General features: G+C 39.4%; 1 protein-coding gene across 5 annotated transcripts; it reads left to right on the top strand.

The window, feature by feature from the left end:
* The first annotated feature begins 9,567 nt into the window (after window positions 1-9,567).
* LOC141622802 (serine/threonine-protein kinase D6PKL1-like) lies at window positions 9,568-14,602 on the top strand. 5 transcript variants are annotated; one of them, XM_074438818.1, is made up of 4 exons: window positions 9,568-10,078; window positions 10,157-10,193; window positions 11,178-12,996; window positions 13,630-14,602. In XM_074438818.1, exons 3-4 carry the CDS (start codon window positions 11,390-11,392, stop codon window positions 14,474-14,476), a joined length of 2,454 nt encoding a protein of 817 aa, XP_074294919.1. In that variant the 5' UTR covers window positions 9,568-10,078; window positions 10,157-10,193; window positions 11,178-11,389; the 3' UTR covers window positions 14,477-14,602. The 5 variants fall into 5 exon arrangements, with proteins under 5 accessions (XP_074294919.1, XP_074294920.1, XP_074294923.1 ...); XM_074438819.1 differs by having other exon boundaries at window positions 9,647-9,715; XM_074438822.1 differs by having other exon boundaries at window positions 9,647-9,715; window positions 11,173-12,996.
* The last annotated feature ends 4,109 nt before the right edge of the window (window positions 14,603-18,711 follow it).

Raw genomic sequence — 18,711 nt, 5'->3', positions numbered from 1 at the left:
TTATTTACATATTTTGGAGAGTTTTCTTATGATTTGAATTGCAAAATTGGGTTAGAATTGGGATTGAGCACCTTTACAATTTGGTAGTTACTAGCTTGACTTAGCTCCACATTACCATAATTCTTTTGTACCCTTTCTTACCCATGTTTATTTGTCTTCTTCCTACCCATTTGGCTTCTTTATCATGCTTACATTTGATTATCTTTGTTTGCTAGTTTTGACATGTTTACCATATTAGATTGCGGGCACATTATTATAGGTCGAGGATAGTTGAGTGATTATTCACAAAATTGTCCTTTCACATAAAAAAAGAGTTTGAGTGCCCCGTGAGAGTCCATAAGTCAAAAGATCATGCAAGAGCTTAAAGGTTCATTCAAAGTTTTCTATGCTACGCCGTCGTGTAAATCTCATCCATGTCTTGCTTTATTCCTTGCCCATGTTGTTTCGGGTTTTTAAATCATTATGCTTAGCTTGTTTGGATATTGCAATTGATGGGATTTGGTTTTTTGCTTGAGGACAAGTAAGGGTTTAACTTGGGGGAGTTTGATAAGTGCATATTTTATATAATTTCATCCCCTATATTAGCTCCATTTTATTTGTTATTTAGCACTTATCATAGTGTCATAAGCTAATATTTGTTGTTCTAGTATATTTGCTTGTCTTAACATGTTTTTGTAGGAATCTAAGCATTTAGAGGCTTTTTCCTATCATTTTGTACACTAAGTCCACTAAGCTAAACAAGACCTAATATTGGACTAGCATGGAGTAATGGAATGGGTTTTGCATGGAGAAATTTATGGATCAATATGTGTAATGCAAATGATGCCAATAATCAAAGTCAAGCCCAATGATCAAGTCCAAGTCAAGGTGGAAAGCTTAGGATTCCAACATGCATGGGATACTTTTTGGAGGCTCTAAAGATGATAGATGAAGCATTTACCCGGGTGATTAAGGAGCATTAAAGCATAAACTTTGGATGGCTCAAGTAATTAAGAGAGGAATTAAGAGAAATTACCCGGAGGACTACGACCCCGATCGGGGTTGGCGGCCCCGATCGGGGTTGGCTGCTTCTTGATTGTTTACGTTTTTCCTTCCTCTCTAATAAATAGGAGAGGTATTCCAAGGCTTTAGATATCCAATTTTCACGTCTCATTTTACTTTACAATCGCCTTAAGCATTATATTTCTCTCATTAGTTTTCTCATTAGTTTCAATATTGTTAAGCTTGTAGTTGTTAAACATTTGGTTATTTATACATTCAAGCTTTTGGTTCTACTTTGTTCTTCCTTGCAAGTTCTATTTCCATTCGGTAATTCTAATTCTAGCATGTTTAATTTACGTTTCTATTATAGTTATCATATAGTTTTCATCATTAGTCCTTTATACCACATAGTTTAATTTTATATTATATGTCTTACCATTTAGTTTACATCATTTTCATTATCATGTTTATCATTTCTCTTAATATAGTTTGCAATTTACACCCTAATATGAGTAGCTAAATCTCCTGGTCTAAGGGCTAGGGGAGCCATGCATAAAATAAGTATATAACATGATAAAATAGGTTAATAATAATATTGTTTAAATTGCTTCTATCACATGCTTGTGCCATAACGTTTAATCTTTGTTTAAGGCCTTATTCAATTGATTAAAGTTTGTTCAATCGTTCTATAAGTCGAGAGGCACGGAATTGAATTAGACAAAGCATGCATAGTAGGATGACCTAGTCATGGACGAGAGTTTCTCTAGGACCCGGTCTATGGTTGACACTAATATCGCAAGGTGGGTGTCTCTAAGCCTAAGCAATTGACAATGTTATTAGTACCGAATTTATCATGATCGTATATTTACCCTTGCATGTGTGACCCGAACCCCTTAGACTCTCTCTTATCATATAATTTACATTACAATTTTCATTAATCATCAAACAAACCAATCAAACCAAAATTGAAGTCGACCTTGATAAAAATCTACCAATAGCAATTCACAACGTAATTCCCGTTTCCTTGTGGTTCGACCCCTATTACTACATTTATTTGTGTTTAGGGAATTTATCTTTGCATAGGTACGCGATAAGCCTATCAGATTTTTAAGTCCAACTAATAATAATTTGGCCTGTCTCGTTAAGTTTTCAAAGGTATGTAGCAAACCAATGAAAAACGCTTGCAAGTTTTTTTGTTTGGCTTATGGATTTTTCAGACCATAATACTTAACTTATAATAATTTAGAGCCTCTTTGGCCTAACCTTATAAAATATCTTTGTGTTTCTTTAAAAACTATGAGTTTTTAATAAGCTATTTCTTGATAAAATTATAGACGTTTGGGTCTTATTTCACTAAACGGGTCTTCAAAAAGGGCTTTTCTGCTTAAGCAAATAAAAATGAAAAAATTATGTTCAAAAGTATCTTAAGATGGGTCTCGATTTGATACGAATTAAAATGCGTAAGCGATATTTGACAAGTTATACCTATAACTAATCAATGGTGAACGAACTCAAGACCTATTGAGATCGAACAACTTAAACATTCAAAGACGCGTTTGAATATAAAACTGAAATATATTGCTAATCAAGCAAATAAGGGAAAATATTTTTGTTTCAACTTGAATGATTTCCTTCCATTCTACAAGACCTTATATAGCTAAAATAAAGAAAAGTAATTAATTTAGAAATAAATTGTAACAACTAAATTAGACATAATTAGCCAATTAAAGCTAATTATAGCCCTTAATTAAACTACTTTATTCCATACTTAATTCATACTAATTCATCAAATGAATCATCCTTGTACAGTCGAGTTAACGCCTTCAATGCCATCAATGACCGAGTTAACTGCCCTCGAACAGACACATAACCATACACACACCATGTTGCTTGAGTTCCCTCAACCAAGTGAGTTGCCTTGCCAACAATTGAGCACGAGACACAGCCTGGTCTGAACCCTCTCCCAGCCATGGTGATCACAAGTTCATCGGTGCCATCCATGGTCGTATCATCCCCTCCACCTTGAAAAGGAATTGACCTCAATTCCGAAATACCATCATCATCCAAATACGGGGCAAGGTCACCAATATTAAATGTAGCGTGAACACCATAACCTCCCGGAAGCTCGACCTTATAAGCATTGTCATTAATTCTCGCAATTACCTTGTAAGGACCCTCCGCACGAGGCATTAATTTATTTTTACGCTTACTTGGAAATCGCTCTTTCCTCAAATGCACCCAAACTAAATCGCCTTCTTTGAATACCCGAGGCCTATGATTCTTATTCGACTTACGCTTATAGGCAGCATTAATGGACGTGTTCCTTTCTCGAACTTGTTCATGTAACTTCATCATCGACTTGAGCTTAGCATCCGCATCCTTGTGAACCAGCTCCTCTTGCGGTAATGGGATTAGGTCCAATGGCAAGAATGGGTTCAGACCATAAACGACCTCAAAAGGAGAATGGTTAGTGGTATAGGAAGGCGACCTATTGTACGCAAACTCGGCATGCACAAGCTTCAAATCCCAATCTTTTTGTGTCCTACCCACGAACCCACGCAGCAATGCGCCCAATGTCCGATTTGTAACCTCCGTTTGCCCATCCGTTTGAGGGTGATGGGACGTACTAAATAGTAATTTGGTACCTACTTCCCTCCATAATGTGTTCCAAAAGTAGCTTAAGAACTTGGAGTCACGATCGGACACAATGGTTTTAGGAATCCCATATAAACGAACCACCTCACGATAATACAAGTTAGCTACATTACTTGCATCATCGGTCTTGTGACAAGCGATGAAATGAGCCATTTTAGAAAAACGATCCACAACAACCATTATCGCATCCTTACCCCTTTGAGTATGAGGCAAAGCTACAACGAAATCCATAAACATGTCTTCCTATGGCCTATTGGGGACCTGCATAGGAGTATATTCTCCGGGTTTGAAAGAACTTTTCGACAAATGACAAGTAACACATTTCTGAATTACGCTCTGCACATCTCCTTGCATCCGAGGCAATAAAAATGCTCCTTTAACAACTCAACTGTTTTACCAACCCCAAAATGCCCCGCAAGACCGCCACCATGCGCCTCACAAATTAGCAACTCACGGATGGGATGCTTGGGAACGCACAACCGATTTCCTTAAATAGAAACCCGTCCTATACTAGAAACTCGTCCTTAGCGCTAGTTTGGCATTCAACAAACACTTGCCTAAACTCCAAATCATTATGATAATAATCTTTTAATGTAGCAAACCCCAGCAACCGAATACCAAGGACAGATATCAACGAATAGCGGCGAGAAAGAGCGGCAGCCACAACATTACTCTTATCCTCCTTGTATTTAGCGGAGAAATGAAAAGATTGTAAAAATTCCACCCATTTCGCATGACGAGGACTCAACTTCTGCTGCCCGTTAATATATTTCAATGATTCGTGATCCGAATGCAAAATAAAATGATTCGGTCGAAGATAATGGATCTACATAAGGGCTCTCACAATGGTGTAAAATTCCTTGTCATAGGTACAATAATTTAACCGAGCTCCCCCCAATTTCTCTAAGAAGTAGGCCACGGGTCGTTTACCTTGAACCAATACAACCCCTATCCCGACCCCGCTAGCATCACACTCAACCTCGAAAAGCCGTGAGAAATCTGGTAAAGCTAATATGGGTGCCTCACACAATTTGGTTTTCAATAAATCAAACGCACCTTGGGCTGCTTTTCCCCACACGAACGCCCCTTTCTTAAGGCACTCCGTAATCGGACTCGCTATGGTGCTAAAATCACGGATAAATCGACGATAAAAAGAAGCAAGACCCAAGAAAGACCGTACCTCTGTGACTGTCTTCGGTCTCGGCCAAGACTTTATTGCCTCGACCTTGGCTTGGTCTACGGAAACACCTTCGCTTGACACCACATACCCTAAAAACAACACACTTTCCACCAAGAAGGAACACTTCTCGCGCTTCCCGTATAGCTTTTGTTCCCGCAGCGTTTCAAAGACGCGCCTAAGATGCTCAAAATGTTCTTCCTCGTTTCGACTGTACACAAGTATATCGTCAAGGTAAACTACAACAAATCTGCCAAAATAAGGTTGTAATACATGATTAATTAAGCGCATAAATGTGCTCGGTGCGTTTTTAAGTCCGATGGCATTACCATCCATTCATACAACTCATAATTTGTCTTGAATGCCGTTTTCCACTCGTCCCCTTCTTTCATTCGAATTTGGTGATGCCCGCTTCTTAAATCAATTTTTGAAAACTGTCGTGACCCATGTAGCTCATCCAACATATCGTCTAACCTCGGAATAGGAAATCGATACTTGATTGTAATATTATTTACCGCCCTGCTATCCACACACATCCGCCACGTACCGTCTTTCTTTGGAACTAGTAATGCGGGTACCGCACATGGACTCAAACTTTCACGCACATAACTCTTTTCCAATAACTCATTAATTTGCCTTTGTAGTTCCTTTTTTTTCCTCCGTATTACATCGATAAGCAACCCTATTTGGTAAAGCTGCTCCTGGTATGAGGTCGATTTGATGCTCGATGCCCCGAATTGGCGGTAATCCCGGGGGTAAATCAACTGGGAACACGTCCCCGAACTTTTGCATCAAGACTCCAACCGCGCATTCTCTTGCCCGACTACACCTTCCCCTCGGTGCTCACTGGCCAAGAGTAACCACACACGCTCCCCATTGTCAATGGCTTGCTCCACCTCATGCTCACTAGCAATAATAGTCAAAGCGAGATTCTTACCCCGACTAATGCCCATGGAACGAATAGCTGTTGGCGACATAGGCTTCAATACAGTTTTCTTGCCTTTGTATCACAATTCATATCCGTTACTCCTTCCCCGATACACAACATCCTTATCAAACTGCCACGAACGACCCAATAGAATATGACAAGTGTCCATCGGAATCACATCACATAACACCTCGTCACAATAAGAACCCATAGTTAAACCAATGCGCACCTGTTTTGATACCTTAATCTTATTCCTGTCATCGAGCCAATGCAAAGCATAGGGTCGTGGGTGAGCCGTGGTGACCAACCCAAGTTTTGCGACCATCTCGCTAGAAGCGACGTTGGTACAACTCCCGCCATCGATGATCACACTGCACCACCTGTTCCCAACTTGACATTTAGTATGAAACAGTTGATCCCGCTACTCTGTTTCATTCGGACCGAGTTTGACTTGCAAAGCTCGAATAACCAGAGCCGTGTCATAGATGGTAGCATCGTATGCTTCTACTTCTTCCCCTACCTCATCGTTATCCTCATCAAAATTAAACACGTCTCCTAATCGTTCCTCCTCCTCGGCCAATTCATCACGACACTCCCTAGCTTCCCGGAATGTCACAACCCGTTTGTTAGGACACGAGCTTTGGAAATGCCCGAACCCCTGACACTTGAAACACCGTACCTTCGACAAACTGGTCTCCTTATGAACCCCCTGATTTATACTTTCCTTGGGCCTCAATTTTAACACATAAATTACACAAGGTGTCAAAATCTGAGTAAGGGTATAACTCGACGGAATTGGCAATGCTACGGTTTAAACCACGAAGAAAACGTGACATTTTTTGTTCCTCATTTTCCTCCAATTCCCCCATTAGAATTAATTTTTCAAACTCATCTATGTACTCGGCAACGCTTAATTTTTCTTGTACTAAATCCGCAATTTTACGATAAACACTCAGTTTATGTGTAGCCGGTACATACCTTTTCCTCAATTTGCGCTTTAAGGACTCGCATGACGACAATTTCTCCTTCCCAGCGCGGGACCGTTTTGCCTTCAAACCCTCGTACCACAGTGACACCCCTTTGCTTAATCTCAGAAGAGCATACTTGCACCTCTTCTCGTCACTGAGATCTTTAAAATCGAACAAACGATCGATTCTCCTTTCCCATTCCAAGTAATCTTCCGGGTTGGTACCACCAACGAATTCCGGAAGTTCTGAAACCTTAAATTCATCCGGCTTCGATCGAGGTCCAGAACGACTGCCCGTAGGGCGGTTGCGTAGCAAATATCGAAAATGTTTCAGTAACATGTCATCGACCAACTCTGCCATGATTTTGGTTTTGTTATTTTTTTTTTTGAGATTGGATAATATTTGGGCGAACCTAAATGCCTAGGATCGTCTCGATAAATGGAAATCAAGAGCCGAAGCTCTGATACCACTAATGATACGAATTAAAATGCGGAAGCGATATTTGACAAGTTAGACCTATAACTTATCAATGGTGAACGAACTCAAGACCTATTGAGATCGAACAAGTTAAACATTCAAAGAAGCGTTTGAATATAAAACTGAAATATATTGCTAATCAAGCAAATAAGGGAAAATGTTTTTGTTTCAACGTGAATGATTTCTTTCCATTCTACAAGACATTATATAGCTAAAATAAAGAAAAACAATTAATCTATAAATAAATTGTAACAACTAAATTAGACATAATTAGCCAATTAAAGCTAATTATAGCCCCTTATTAAACTACTTTATTCCATACTTAATTCATACTAATTCAGCAAATGAATCATCCTTGTAACAGTCGAGTTAACGCCTTCAATGCCATCAATGACCGAGTTAACTGCCCTCGAACAGACACATAACCATACACACACCATGTTGCTTGAGTTGCCCCAGCCAAGTGAGTTGCCTTGCCAACAATTGAGCACGAGACACAGCCTGGTCCGAACCCTCTCCAGCCATGGTGATCACAAGTTCATCGGTGCCATCCATGGTCGTATCACGATTTGAGGAGAATTTCTCATAAGTGTGGCCAAACACATGCTTAAACCTAAACATATAAGACTATGTTTATCAATGACCTACTCACATATAAGGGTGTACGGTGGGTCGGGCTAGGGAAGTGGAGCCCGGGCATAACACTAAATCCAAACTGGGCCGGGTTGGGCCAGTGCTGGGTTAGGTGGTGCGGCACTAGCCCGGCCCACTTAGTAGTGGGCCAGAGCCAGGGCAGATACAGCCTATGTATTTTTAAAAAAGTTAGTGTTTGATCGGACAAAGGAAGGTGCGGCACGAGTCCGGCCCGAGGATGACATAATGTCAAGCTAGGCTGGGCCATGGGCTGGCCGAGCCACTAGAACACGACCCATGAGACCGGACTGGGCCAAGCTGGCCCGTTACAATGCATAACTCTACTTACCTACCTATCTCATTTACTTGGTATTTATCAATAACCATCTTAACCTACTATTTAACACTACCTCTTCAATTAACACCTCTTTCTTACTTTTTATCTTACGATATGATGAAAAATTTTTATTAGTATTTTTCTTATTAGACTTGACAATGTTTAATCGTCCTAAACAACAACTTGTGTAACTTTAAATGGAAGAGATTAAAAGAAGCACAATTTATTTGTTCTAAGTAGTAACTTATTCCCTCTGTCCCGGTTATTTGTTTGTCGTTGGTTTTGACACAAAGATCAATGAAAGATGAGGGAGCCAATTATTAGATGACAAGTAGATCAAATTAAGCGTGAAGGATTCAATTGCCCATCAAAGTCATTCCTAAAATAGAAAGGCAAACAAATGACTAGGACACCCCAAAATGGAATATGCAAACAAATGATCGAGACTGAGCGAGTACAACAGAATTGTAACCCTATTTAAACCAAGACTTTTTTTGGGGGGAGGGGGGAGGGGTGGTGGTTGGGGGGACTAAGATATTTTAGGAGAGTTGAAATGGAATTAAATAAGCTATTTTGAAATGGAGTTAGAAATCTGATGAATTATAGTTGTTCCGGGTGTGATTACGGAGCAGTGTTGTTACCACGTAAGCTTGTAGAATGATGACTTTGCTTGACTCTTCCTTTCGGCCTCTCCTGAAACAATGAACAAACTGAGGGCTCGGCTTGGTACCGAGCGAACTCACTCCGACGCTCAAGTCAGTAAACTTAAAGGGATTAAGTTGTGTATTACTTGGCACAAAGCATATTGTAGAGAGATAAGGGAGTTTATACCAGATTAGTATGTTTTATTGATTATTTTCGGATCCTTTTCTCAATGAGGGTTGAGGAGTATTTATATGCTTTCACCTTTTGTCACGTAGTGACCAAGTGGCAGAGCAGGTGGAAAGACTGATCTACCCTCGGCCGAGGGACCCATGGCAGGCCGGCGGGCCCTGTTGACTCCATGCCGAGGGGTCTTGGATGTGAGTACGCGGATGTGTGTCCCACCGGCTAGTTGCTGGCCGAGACCCAAGGGACAGTGACAGTTGCGTCGGCTAGGGCTCATCCCAGTGTTGACTTGCTTTGGATATCTTTGACCTTCTTCGATATCTTTGGTGCTCAATGGTCAAAATATGTCCCATCAATAGTTACACCCCAACCTTTACCCTCAAATTTCAAACTCTATTTCCCAGCAAACAATTTCGGTGTGAATCAAACAAGAATTAATATGTACTCCGTATGTGGTTTTAAAGCTCATTTATTTTGGGCCGACTGAAATTGAACTGAACTGAATTAAACCGAGCCGAGATAAATGAAGTTGAAATGAGCTGCTGAACTAAGATTAAACTGAAAAAAATAAAGACTAAATCTTTTCCTCAATGATATCTCATTCCATTAATCCATTAAGTATTCCGACATTTTGAACCCAACGCTCCTGTGAGGATTAGGATTAGAATAATGATAACCCCACAAAATGGGTAAAAAATGGGATTAGAGGGAAAAATCACAGAAAAACCGGGGTAGTTAACTAATCCCTACTCACTTAATCACTGCACTCTAGTCAAGTAGTCACTCATTCTTGTCAAAATATAGCCATCAACTTTCACACTGTCTCCCAACTTTCTTCTTTATTACTCCACTCTCCTCCATTTTCAAAGCTTCAAATTTTCTTCACTTTTCCGCCATTTTCTCGTGATTTTTCTTAGCTCCCCATTTATTATTTCACCTCCTAAACCATACCCTTTTTCCTATTTACACTCTTCTTCACAAAATCATAATTTCTCAACTATAATCTTAAACCCTTATTTTCTCAAAATCCCCCCTTTTGTTTTTCACAAAGGAAGCTAGAGATTTCATCTTTTTATGCTGTTTTTCTAACTGAGGTATGTATTGATGGATTTTTGATATTGGGTTTGTGTTTTTCTTTTTATTTACTCACCTTTTGCTGATTTTTGTTGCAGGAATTTACTTAAATGAAGTAATATTGGATGTGATATGGTAATTTCTTCCTCTCGATCATTTGTTTACCTTTTTTTATTCTTTGTAAGCGATATTTTAATTAGTTTGGTCGTGGTTAAGATTGTCTTAATTTAAGACTTCTCACAACCTCCTTCTATTTCCAACTCTATTTAAATGGGGTGTGAGAGCCGTCTTAAGTTAAGGCGGTCTTAAACAAGAAATGGTGTTTAATTAGAGTTATACAAATGATTGGGACGGAGGGTATTTGTTAATTTTTATGTGAATTGATTAATTTTTGGATCATTTTCATCATGAATTTCGTATAATGATGTGTTGAGTAAACTGTGTGAAAGTGACTTCGTTTGCTTAAATTTAGATATTTTAAGTTTTGGTCCTAACTTTTGATCCTAAATAAAGTGTGTTCTTAACTTGGTATATACTATATTATCCTTTTCTTGTGGATTGTAATATAATTCCTAGTTTAATAAAGGTGGTGGATTTAGGTGGGACTAGCAGGGGTGAGCGTGCCCCCGCTGGCCAATGAAAAGTTCCGAGGTTTTAGTTAAAATTTCCGATTTTTTCAAGTTTGCGTTATGCCATTACTCAGCTGCCTAAATCCCCCCTCTGAAAATTTTCGACCCCCTAATTGTAAATCCGGGCTCCACCACTTAGAGCATAATAAATTAATAAACCCACCGATATTTTGAGCTTTGATGTTGGATGTTGAATATGGCTTCTGGCTTGACCCTTTGATGATAGTGAGAATAATATGTAGGTTTGATCATGTAGTTTAGCTTATCTAGTCTTATATCAAAATGTTCGTAATCAGGTGTCCAGAACTGAGTGCTGGCACTGTCTTTTAGATGAATTTTGGAATTCTAGTTTCTGTCAAGTTGATTTGCGTTAGCATCTCCGGTTTAGGGTACTCTTGGTTGAGCAAAGACGTATTGCTGTAGGTCAGGCCATGTAGTAATAGAAAATGTTCTAGAGGAACTAAGAAAGATTATTGGGTTAAAAGTGCAGGTTCAGTTAACTTTCATGCATGATTGAGGAGATGGAGATATGTGGTTGCGTGATTGGAGTCAATGAGAAGCTATTCCTGCAGTTGGATTAAATGCAACGGCCTCTTCTAGTAATTTAGAGTTCGATATGGTTTGAATATATATCTCTCTTGTGGTTTGTTTAAGGTGGGTTAGTGCTGATTTGTCGAGTAGATTTGATAGTAGTTCGATAGGATGGGAACTTTATCAGGGACCTGTGAAATTGTTGAGGCTGAGGAGGAGTTGAGTATGAGTGGTGTGAATGAGAGAGTGAAAAAGAATTACATGTCGAGGCAAGGACGTGTTTATTCCATTGAAGATGACATCAACCAGCTGTTTGACTCTGTGAACGTTAAGACGTTGATTAAGGGAAAAGCTCTGCAAAAGAATCCAATGAAACAAACCATGCGGCTGAATTCCCCTCAACCATTTGGTATTGAAATTACAGAATCAGTAAGTCTGAAACAGGCTCTAAGGGGATTATGCATCTCACAAGCATCAGAGATGGCTGCAATGAAAAAGCGATCACTAAAATCAGGCAGCTCATCTAGAATGTCTGAGGTGGAAAAGTATAACCGGTTGCACATGTCAGAAGGTGTGGATGCCAAAGGATCCCGTCTTTCACCAAGTGAAGCGAAAAGAACGCTACTTGAGATCTCTTTTCCGGGTAAGGTTGTTGCGCAGCTCTCTGAGACGACACCAGGTTCTGAGTCGTCTGCATTCAGTTCATCAAAGCAAAGACACTCTCATTCTGTAACAAAGACAGAGACTGAAAGAGTATCATCACAAGAGAAGATGGCACCTTCGGTATCTAATAATGTCCGGGACACGTCTAAAGCAGAACAGGTTCAGAAAAGGAATTTGAAACTAAAAGAGTCTTTACATGGTATTCACACTATTAAACATGTTTTGGAGATGGATGATTTGGGTGCGTCTAAGGAAGATAAGAGTCGCATTGGTAGCACAAATGAGAATATAAAGAATGTTAAAAGTAGCAGTCAATGTTTAATAATACCAGTTTTTCAGAACAAAAGCTTTTTTAAGAGGAAAGCAAAGACGGAGTCAGATTCGGCCTCTTGTGACTCTCCAGCAGGAGACATTGGCAGCAACAATATGTCTTCCAGCCAAAGGATCAACAGACTAGGTAGCAAGCCACATGCTGTAAAAGTTGGAGATACGACTCGTGGCAAAATTAACGCAGGATCTAACAGTGGAACGGCTAAAGCTAAGCTTGGCTCGAGTGTGATAGATGCTGAACTGAGTAATGATTGTCCTTGTAACACTTGTAAGGCTGGTGGATTATCGAGATCAAGGGAGAAGGGTGAGTTTTCTCACAGCTCAAAAAGTAGTATTGGGGAGTATAGCACAAGCACAAGTGAAGAAAGCAGTGGGTCTAGCCGTTGTTGTAACAGGCCACACATGTCGAAAGACATGAGATGGGAGGCTGTTCAATGCGTTCAAAAGCAGCATGGATTGTTGAGTTTGCGGCATTTTAAGCTGCTAAAGAGGCTTGGCTCTGGTGATATCGGAACTGTTTATCTCGCAGAGCTAGTGGGCACACACTGCTTGTTTGCTTTGAAAGTCATGGATAATGAATTTTTGGCGCGAAGGGATAAATTGTCACGGGCACAAACTGAAAGAGAGACCCTACAAATGTTGGACCACCCTTTTCTTCCTACGCTTTATGCTCATTTTACCACCGATAAGCTCTCATGCTTGGTTATGGAGTATTGTCCTGGTGGGGATTTACATGTTATCCGACAGAAACAGTCAAGTCGGTGTTTCTCAGAGCAGGCAGCAAGGTATACTTTTTTTTTTTTGGCCTATAATAAGTGAGTATAATGCATGGGTTTCTGGCTTTCAGTGATGTTCATATCAAATGCATTTGTTTTCTAGTATAGTGCCAGTTTCCTGTTATAGACTTGGAACGAGTCATACGTTACTTCATATTGTACCTACATGTGAGGCAGAGGCGAGTTGGTTGTTTATATTGCCCCTTATAGAAACCTCGAAATCATGTTATGAAAGTGGCTGATAAGAATGACTAACATGTCACATTTATGTTTTCCATGTATGCTTTAATAGTTTGGACTTCTGTCTTTGTGGATTATCCCGTACATATTCCATTTGACACTCAGTCTATCTCATACTCCATTAATTTAGATTCACTAATTTACGTATGACACAAGACTTTAGACAAGGACCGGTGGAGGGTATGACGTATGTATGTCAAGATGAAGAGTACAAGTGGAATGTATTTTCGTCCTTTTAAACTGGAATTCACCCCAAAATGGAAATGTAGTGAAGTGGTTTGAATGTCCGTAAAAGAAAAATTGTGATTTCAAATATATGTAGCCATGTAGGGACCATGAGTAGCCTAGTTTTCGGAATGTTTAGCTTGCAATTTCATAACTCCGTTCTCATGCCATTATCAGATTTTATGTTGCTGAAGTCCTCCTAGCATTGGAGTACCTTCATATGCTAGGGATCGTGTATCGAGATTTGAAACCTGAAAACATCCTTGTTCGAGAAGATGGTCATATCATGCTATCGGATTTTGACTTGTCCCTCAGATGCATTGTCAATCCCACATTGCTCAGATCATCCTCTCCCATCACCGAACCTACAAAGAAGGTACCTTCAACTTCCTGTTCTCAATCGAGCTGTATTGACCCTTTCTGCCTTCAACCAACCTGGCAAGCCTCATGCTTTAGTCCAAGGCTTTTAGCTACCTCTTCCATGTCTCGAAAACACAAATCTGAGCAAGCTACAGCCGCTCCATTACCACAGCTGTTAGCAGAGCCGACCGATGCTCGATCCAATTCCTTTGTCGGAACCCACGAGTACTTAGCTCCCGAGATTGTGAAAGGAGAAGGTCATGGTAGTGCTGTTGATTGGTGGACATACGGGATATTTCTTTTCGAACTTTTATATGGTAAGACACCTTTCAAAGGATCGAGTAACGAGGAAACTTTGGCAAATGCAGTATCAGAGCCTCTCAGATTTCCTGAAACCCCTTTAGTGAGCTTCCATGCCAAGGACCTGATCCGTGGATTGTTAATGAAAAATCCAGAGAACCGTTTGGGATTTGCACGAGGTGCTACAGAGCTAAAGCAACATGCATTTTTCGAGGGCCTTAATTGGGCATTGATACGATGTGCAGTACCCCCGGAACGCCCCAAGTTCTGTGATGTCGGAAACAGTGAGTTCTCAAGCCAGAATCAAAATGGTAAGTCTTTCGGGATTGGCAATAGCGAGCATATTGAGTTCGAGCTGTTTTAGCTACTTTGTATAAGTTGCTGTAAGTTCTGGAAAGCAGTCGAAAAATTTCCTATTGTTTTCCACATGGATATGCCTTGATGTAAAAATGTAAGAACCTGGTTTAAGTTGTACAATGATCACATTTCAATTATCTTTTGGTTCCTTAAATGCCTCAGTAAAAATCAGAAAGTATATTATGTCGAGAATTGATACTCGAGATCATAGTTCATGTAACATGTAATACAAATGTGATGCATGCTCAGATAGTCAGATATTAGAAATTCCAGCTCTACAAGCCAATTCTAGTGTTGTAGCAGTATTACAACAAATTAAATACTATCCTATATAACATGGGTTTTTCTAACGTGTGCCCTTAGGGCACACATTAAGAAGATAAATATGGAAAGATTCACAACATATTCTCATGAGAAGTGTAAGAATAAACTTAGTGTTACCATAATCAGTGAGGATATCTAATAAATCTTCCTATATTTATCTTCTTAATGTGTGCCCTTATATAACATTGCCGCTAATAACCTATGGAGTATTAAATTTTTTGTGGGTGAATGAAATTGAAATGATGAATTTTTACTACTTCTCATCTCAATTATTCGTTTGCTCTTATTTAAAATATTTACTCGTATATAAAATTAGAACCTACCTCTCGTATTTTTTTTTTCAAAAAAAATATTTACTCGTTTATAAAAAAATAGAACCTAGCTAAAGTGCCTAACACGAAAATTTAAGTATCAGCAAACTTATTACTTTATGTAATAATAGCACTAAGACTTGGAATGTGACTAGATTTAAGGATCTCAACAATCCCGAGATAGAAGAGTCAGCTAGAAACAACTCTACTAAGGAAGAAATTTGGTGGGAAAAACCTGGAAATGGTTTTCTAAAGCTAAATTTTGACGGATCGAGAATAGAAGGTAATAAAGCTGCTTTAAGATATTCTATAAGAGATCACAATGGTAAAATCGTTTTGTTGGAAGCAAAAAAGTGCGGATCCAATAGTATCCTTGTTGCGGAAGATCTCGCTTTAAAAGAAGGCATTTTAGGGGCTAAATACTTAGGAATCTCAAAGTTAATTGTGGAGGGTGACAATTTATGTGTTATTAACTCGATTCGAGGTACTTGGCAGATTCCTTGGGAAATCTCTAGTATTATCAAGGATGTGAAATTAGACCTTCATTTTTTCGATGAAGTGATAATTAAACATTGCTTTCGTGAAGCCAACAAGGTTGCTGACTTCATGTCTTCTATTGGACATTCATGTCCAACTTTTTCGAGGTGGTTTGATAGCCGGTGACTTCAACTTACCTCCCTCATTCGAAAGTATGAGATAGGTTGGTCCTACCCTAGAGGATCAACCTGGTTTTCTTACCTAAAAAAAAAAAAAAAACACGAAAATTACGAATAAAATTACATCAAACTGAAGCTGACTAAACCCTACTTCTCCTTTCCATTTCTTCTGCTAAGCTAGCTAAACCCTAATTCTCCTTGTACACTTCTGGTAATTCTCCTTTCCATTTCTTTCTACGATTTCTGATTATCATGTCTTCGCTTTTTTTTCGATTGCGAGTTCAATTTCAATTTCAATTGCATTTCAATTCTCGTCATTTCTGCAATTCTGCTAATTCTAAGCTTATTGCTATGGATGATTCTTGTAAGTTTATGGAGTATGTTAGAGAACAATGTCAATTAGGGTTTCATAATCTTCAATTTCCCCTAAATCTCTTCAACCAAATGATGTCTCTTCTGCGCCGACCTTCAATTATCGATTTTAATCGGTTATTAGCGGCAATGCTCAAACTCAAACGACTACAACCTCATTCTACTCTCATTTCTCTTTATTCGCATCTCGACTTATCCGGTACCCGACCCGATTTGTATTCAATTGGGATCCTTGCTAATTGTTACTGTCACTTAGGCCGTGTCGATTTTGGGTATTCTCTCCTTGCTAAGTCCCTTAAGCTTGGATATCCCTTTGAGTCTAATTTAGTTCTGTTCACTACCTTAATTAACGGCTTTGTTCAAAATGACCGGCTTTCCGATGCTGTTAAGTTGTTGGATGTAGCTGTCGTTAAGCTTGGCATTCAACCAAATATAGTTACGTATGGTACCATGGTGAAAGGTCTTTGTAGGGCCGGGGACAATGCGGGGGCTCTCCACATGCTCCGCCAAATGAATTCTCACCCCCAAGGTTGTAAGCCTAACCTTGTCATCTACTCTACCCTTATCGACAGTCTTTGCAAACATAAGTTGGTAACTGAGGCCCTCAACCTCTTCTCAATCATGAAAACCGAGGACATCAAACCGGATGTGTCAACATATAACTCGTTGATACGAGGTATGTTCAATCTAGGTCATAAGGGAGAGGCTAAGGATATGTTGGTTGAGATGATGGAGAGCAACGATGCACCCGATGTTACTACATATAACATCCTGATTGACATGCATTGTAAGGAAGGGATGTTTGATGAAGCACAAGCCATTTTACAGATAATGATCAAACGAGGATTGACTCCTGATGTAGTTACTTATAGTGCTTTACTGGATGGATATTGCTTGTTCGGCCAAATGGACAAGGCAATTAATCTCTTGGATTTGATGGTAAAAAGCCAATGTCAGCCTAATGTTGTGACTTTTTCGTCTTTGATCAATGGATATGTTAAACATAAAAGCATCGACAAAGCCCTTGACATATTTCAGGAAATGTGTGACCATGGGATTGCTCCTGACGTAGTGGTCTATAACATTCTCATAGATGGCTTGCGTGAGGCTGGCCATGTTCAACATGCAGAAAACCTTGTTTCTGATCTCTTATCCAGGGGTTTGGTACCAAGTCGTCGAACATATAATATACCATCAAAGGCCATTGTAAAAGGAGTCTTATAACTGTCCTTTAGGTACATTTCTGAAATATTATGTTTTGGCTATGTTCGTATTGTGCATCAGACTATCAGAGAGCATTGGCCCTTGGTATAGATATAACAGCTGGTAGCAGAGCCGGCGATGCTCAATCCAATTCTTTTGTCGGAACCCACGAGTACTTGGCTCCCGAGATTGTGAAAGGAGAGGGTCATGGTAGTGCTGTTGATTGGTGGACCGTGGAGACACGGGATATTTCTTTTCGAATTTTTATACGGTAAGACACCTTTCAAAGGAACGAGTAATGAGGAAACATTGGCAAATGTAGTATCACAGCCTCTCAGATTTCCTGAAACCCCATTAGCCAGCTTCCATGGACTTGTTCCGTGGATTATTAATGAAAAATCCAGAGAACCGTTTGGGATTTGCACAAGGTGCTACTGAACTGAAGGAACATGCATTTTTTGAGGGCCTAAATTGGGCACTGATACGATGTGCAGTACCCCCTGAACGCCCTAAGTTCTGTGATGTCGGAAACAATGGATTCTCAAGCCAGAAGCAAAATGGTAAGTCTTTCGGTATTGTCAATAGCGAGCATATTGAGTTCGAGCTGTTTTACCTACTTTGTTGAAGTTGCTGTAAGCTGATCAGTTTTGGAAAGCAGTCGAACAATTTCCTGTTGTGATATGCCATGAAGTAAAATTGTAATAACCTGGTTTAAGTTGTACAATGTTCACATTTGGATTATGTTTTGTTTCCTTCAATGCCTCAGTAAAGCTCGAAAAGTAATTTTTTGTCGAGACTCGAGACCAGAGTTCATGTCACATATACGGTTGTACTTCAGGAAGTCTTCTGTTCTAGTTATGCCTCTGAGATGGTTAGAAGAAATGTGATGTAGCAGTCTCTAAGGGGTTCGGCATAATTACAAGCATTCGTGTGATGTATAAACGATATACATTTGTGTCGATCAAACTCCGCAACCCAAGTAAAGATTATTGTCTTGACAAGGCTCATTGCAAGCAACAGTCTACACATTGCAAATCGCATAACCAGGCTCCACAATTCACATCAGAAAAACCAACACAACTTCTGAACTTCTGAATTATGATAGAACAATCCACTTCAACCCACTAGTCAGCTAATCTACATCTTTTCTGTTGGTCTTTCTTAAGACGGTAATATCCGTCTTTAAGTGTAAAACAGGTCAAAATACTACCCTAAATAGGTAGATCAGTAGATGGAACCAGACTTTGTTACTCCACAATTATTTTACTTTTTGACGTTGTTATTCCACAATTATTTTAATTTTTGTCTCATCTATCTATTTGACGCTTTTTATTGTTTAGGACGGATATATACGAAGTACCAATTTGTAAAATCTT

This window comes from Silene latifolia, chromosome X (assembly GCF_048544455.1).
Source record: "Silene latifolia isolate original U9 population chromosome X, ASM4854445v1, whole genome shotgun sequence".
Lineage (NCBI taxonomy): Eukaryota > Viridiplantae > Streptophyta > Magnoliopsida > Caryophyllales > Caryophyllaceae > Silene > Silene latifolia.
The sequence above is the reverse complement of the archived record's forward strand: the minus strand, read 5'-3'. Positions and strand labels throughout refer to the sequence as shown.

Coding starts and splice junctions, on each gene's coding strand:
- LOC141622802 (XM_074438818.1), top strand. CDS start 11,390: ATGGGAACTTTATCAGGGACCTGTGAAATTGTTGAGGCTGAGGAGGAG. Junction 12,997..13,629: donor TTCTCAGAGCAGGCAGCAAG/GTATACTTTTTT, acceptor TGCCATTATCAG/ATTTTATGTTGCTGAAGTCC.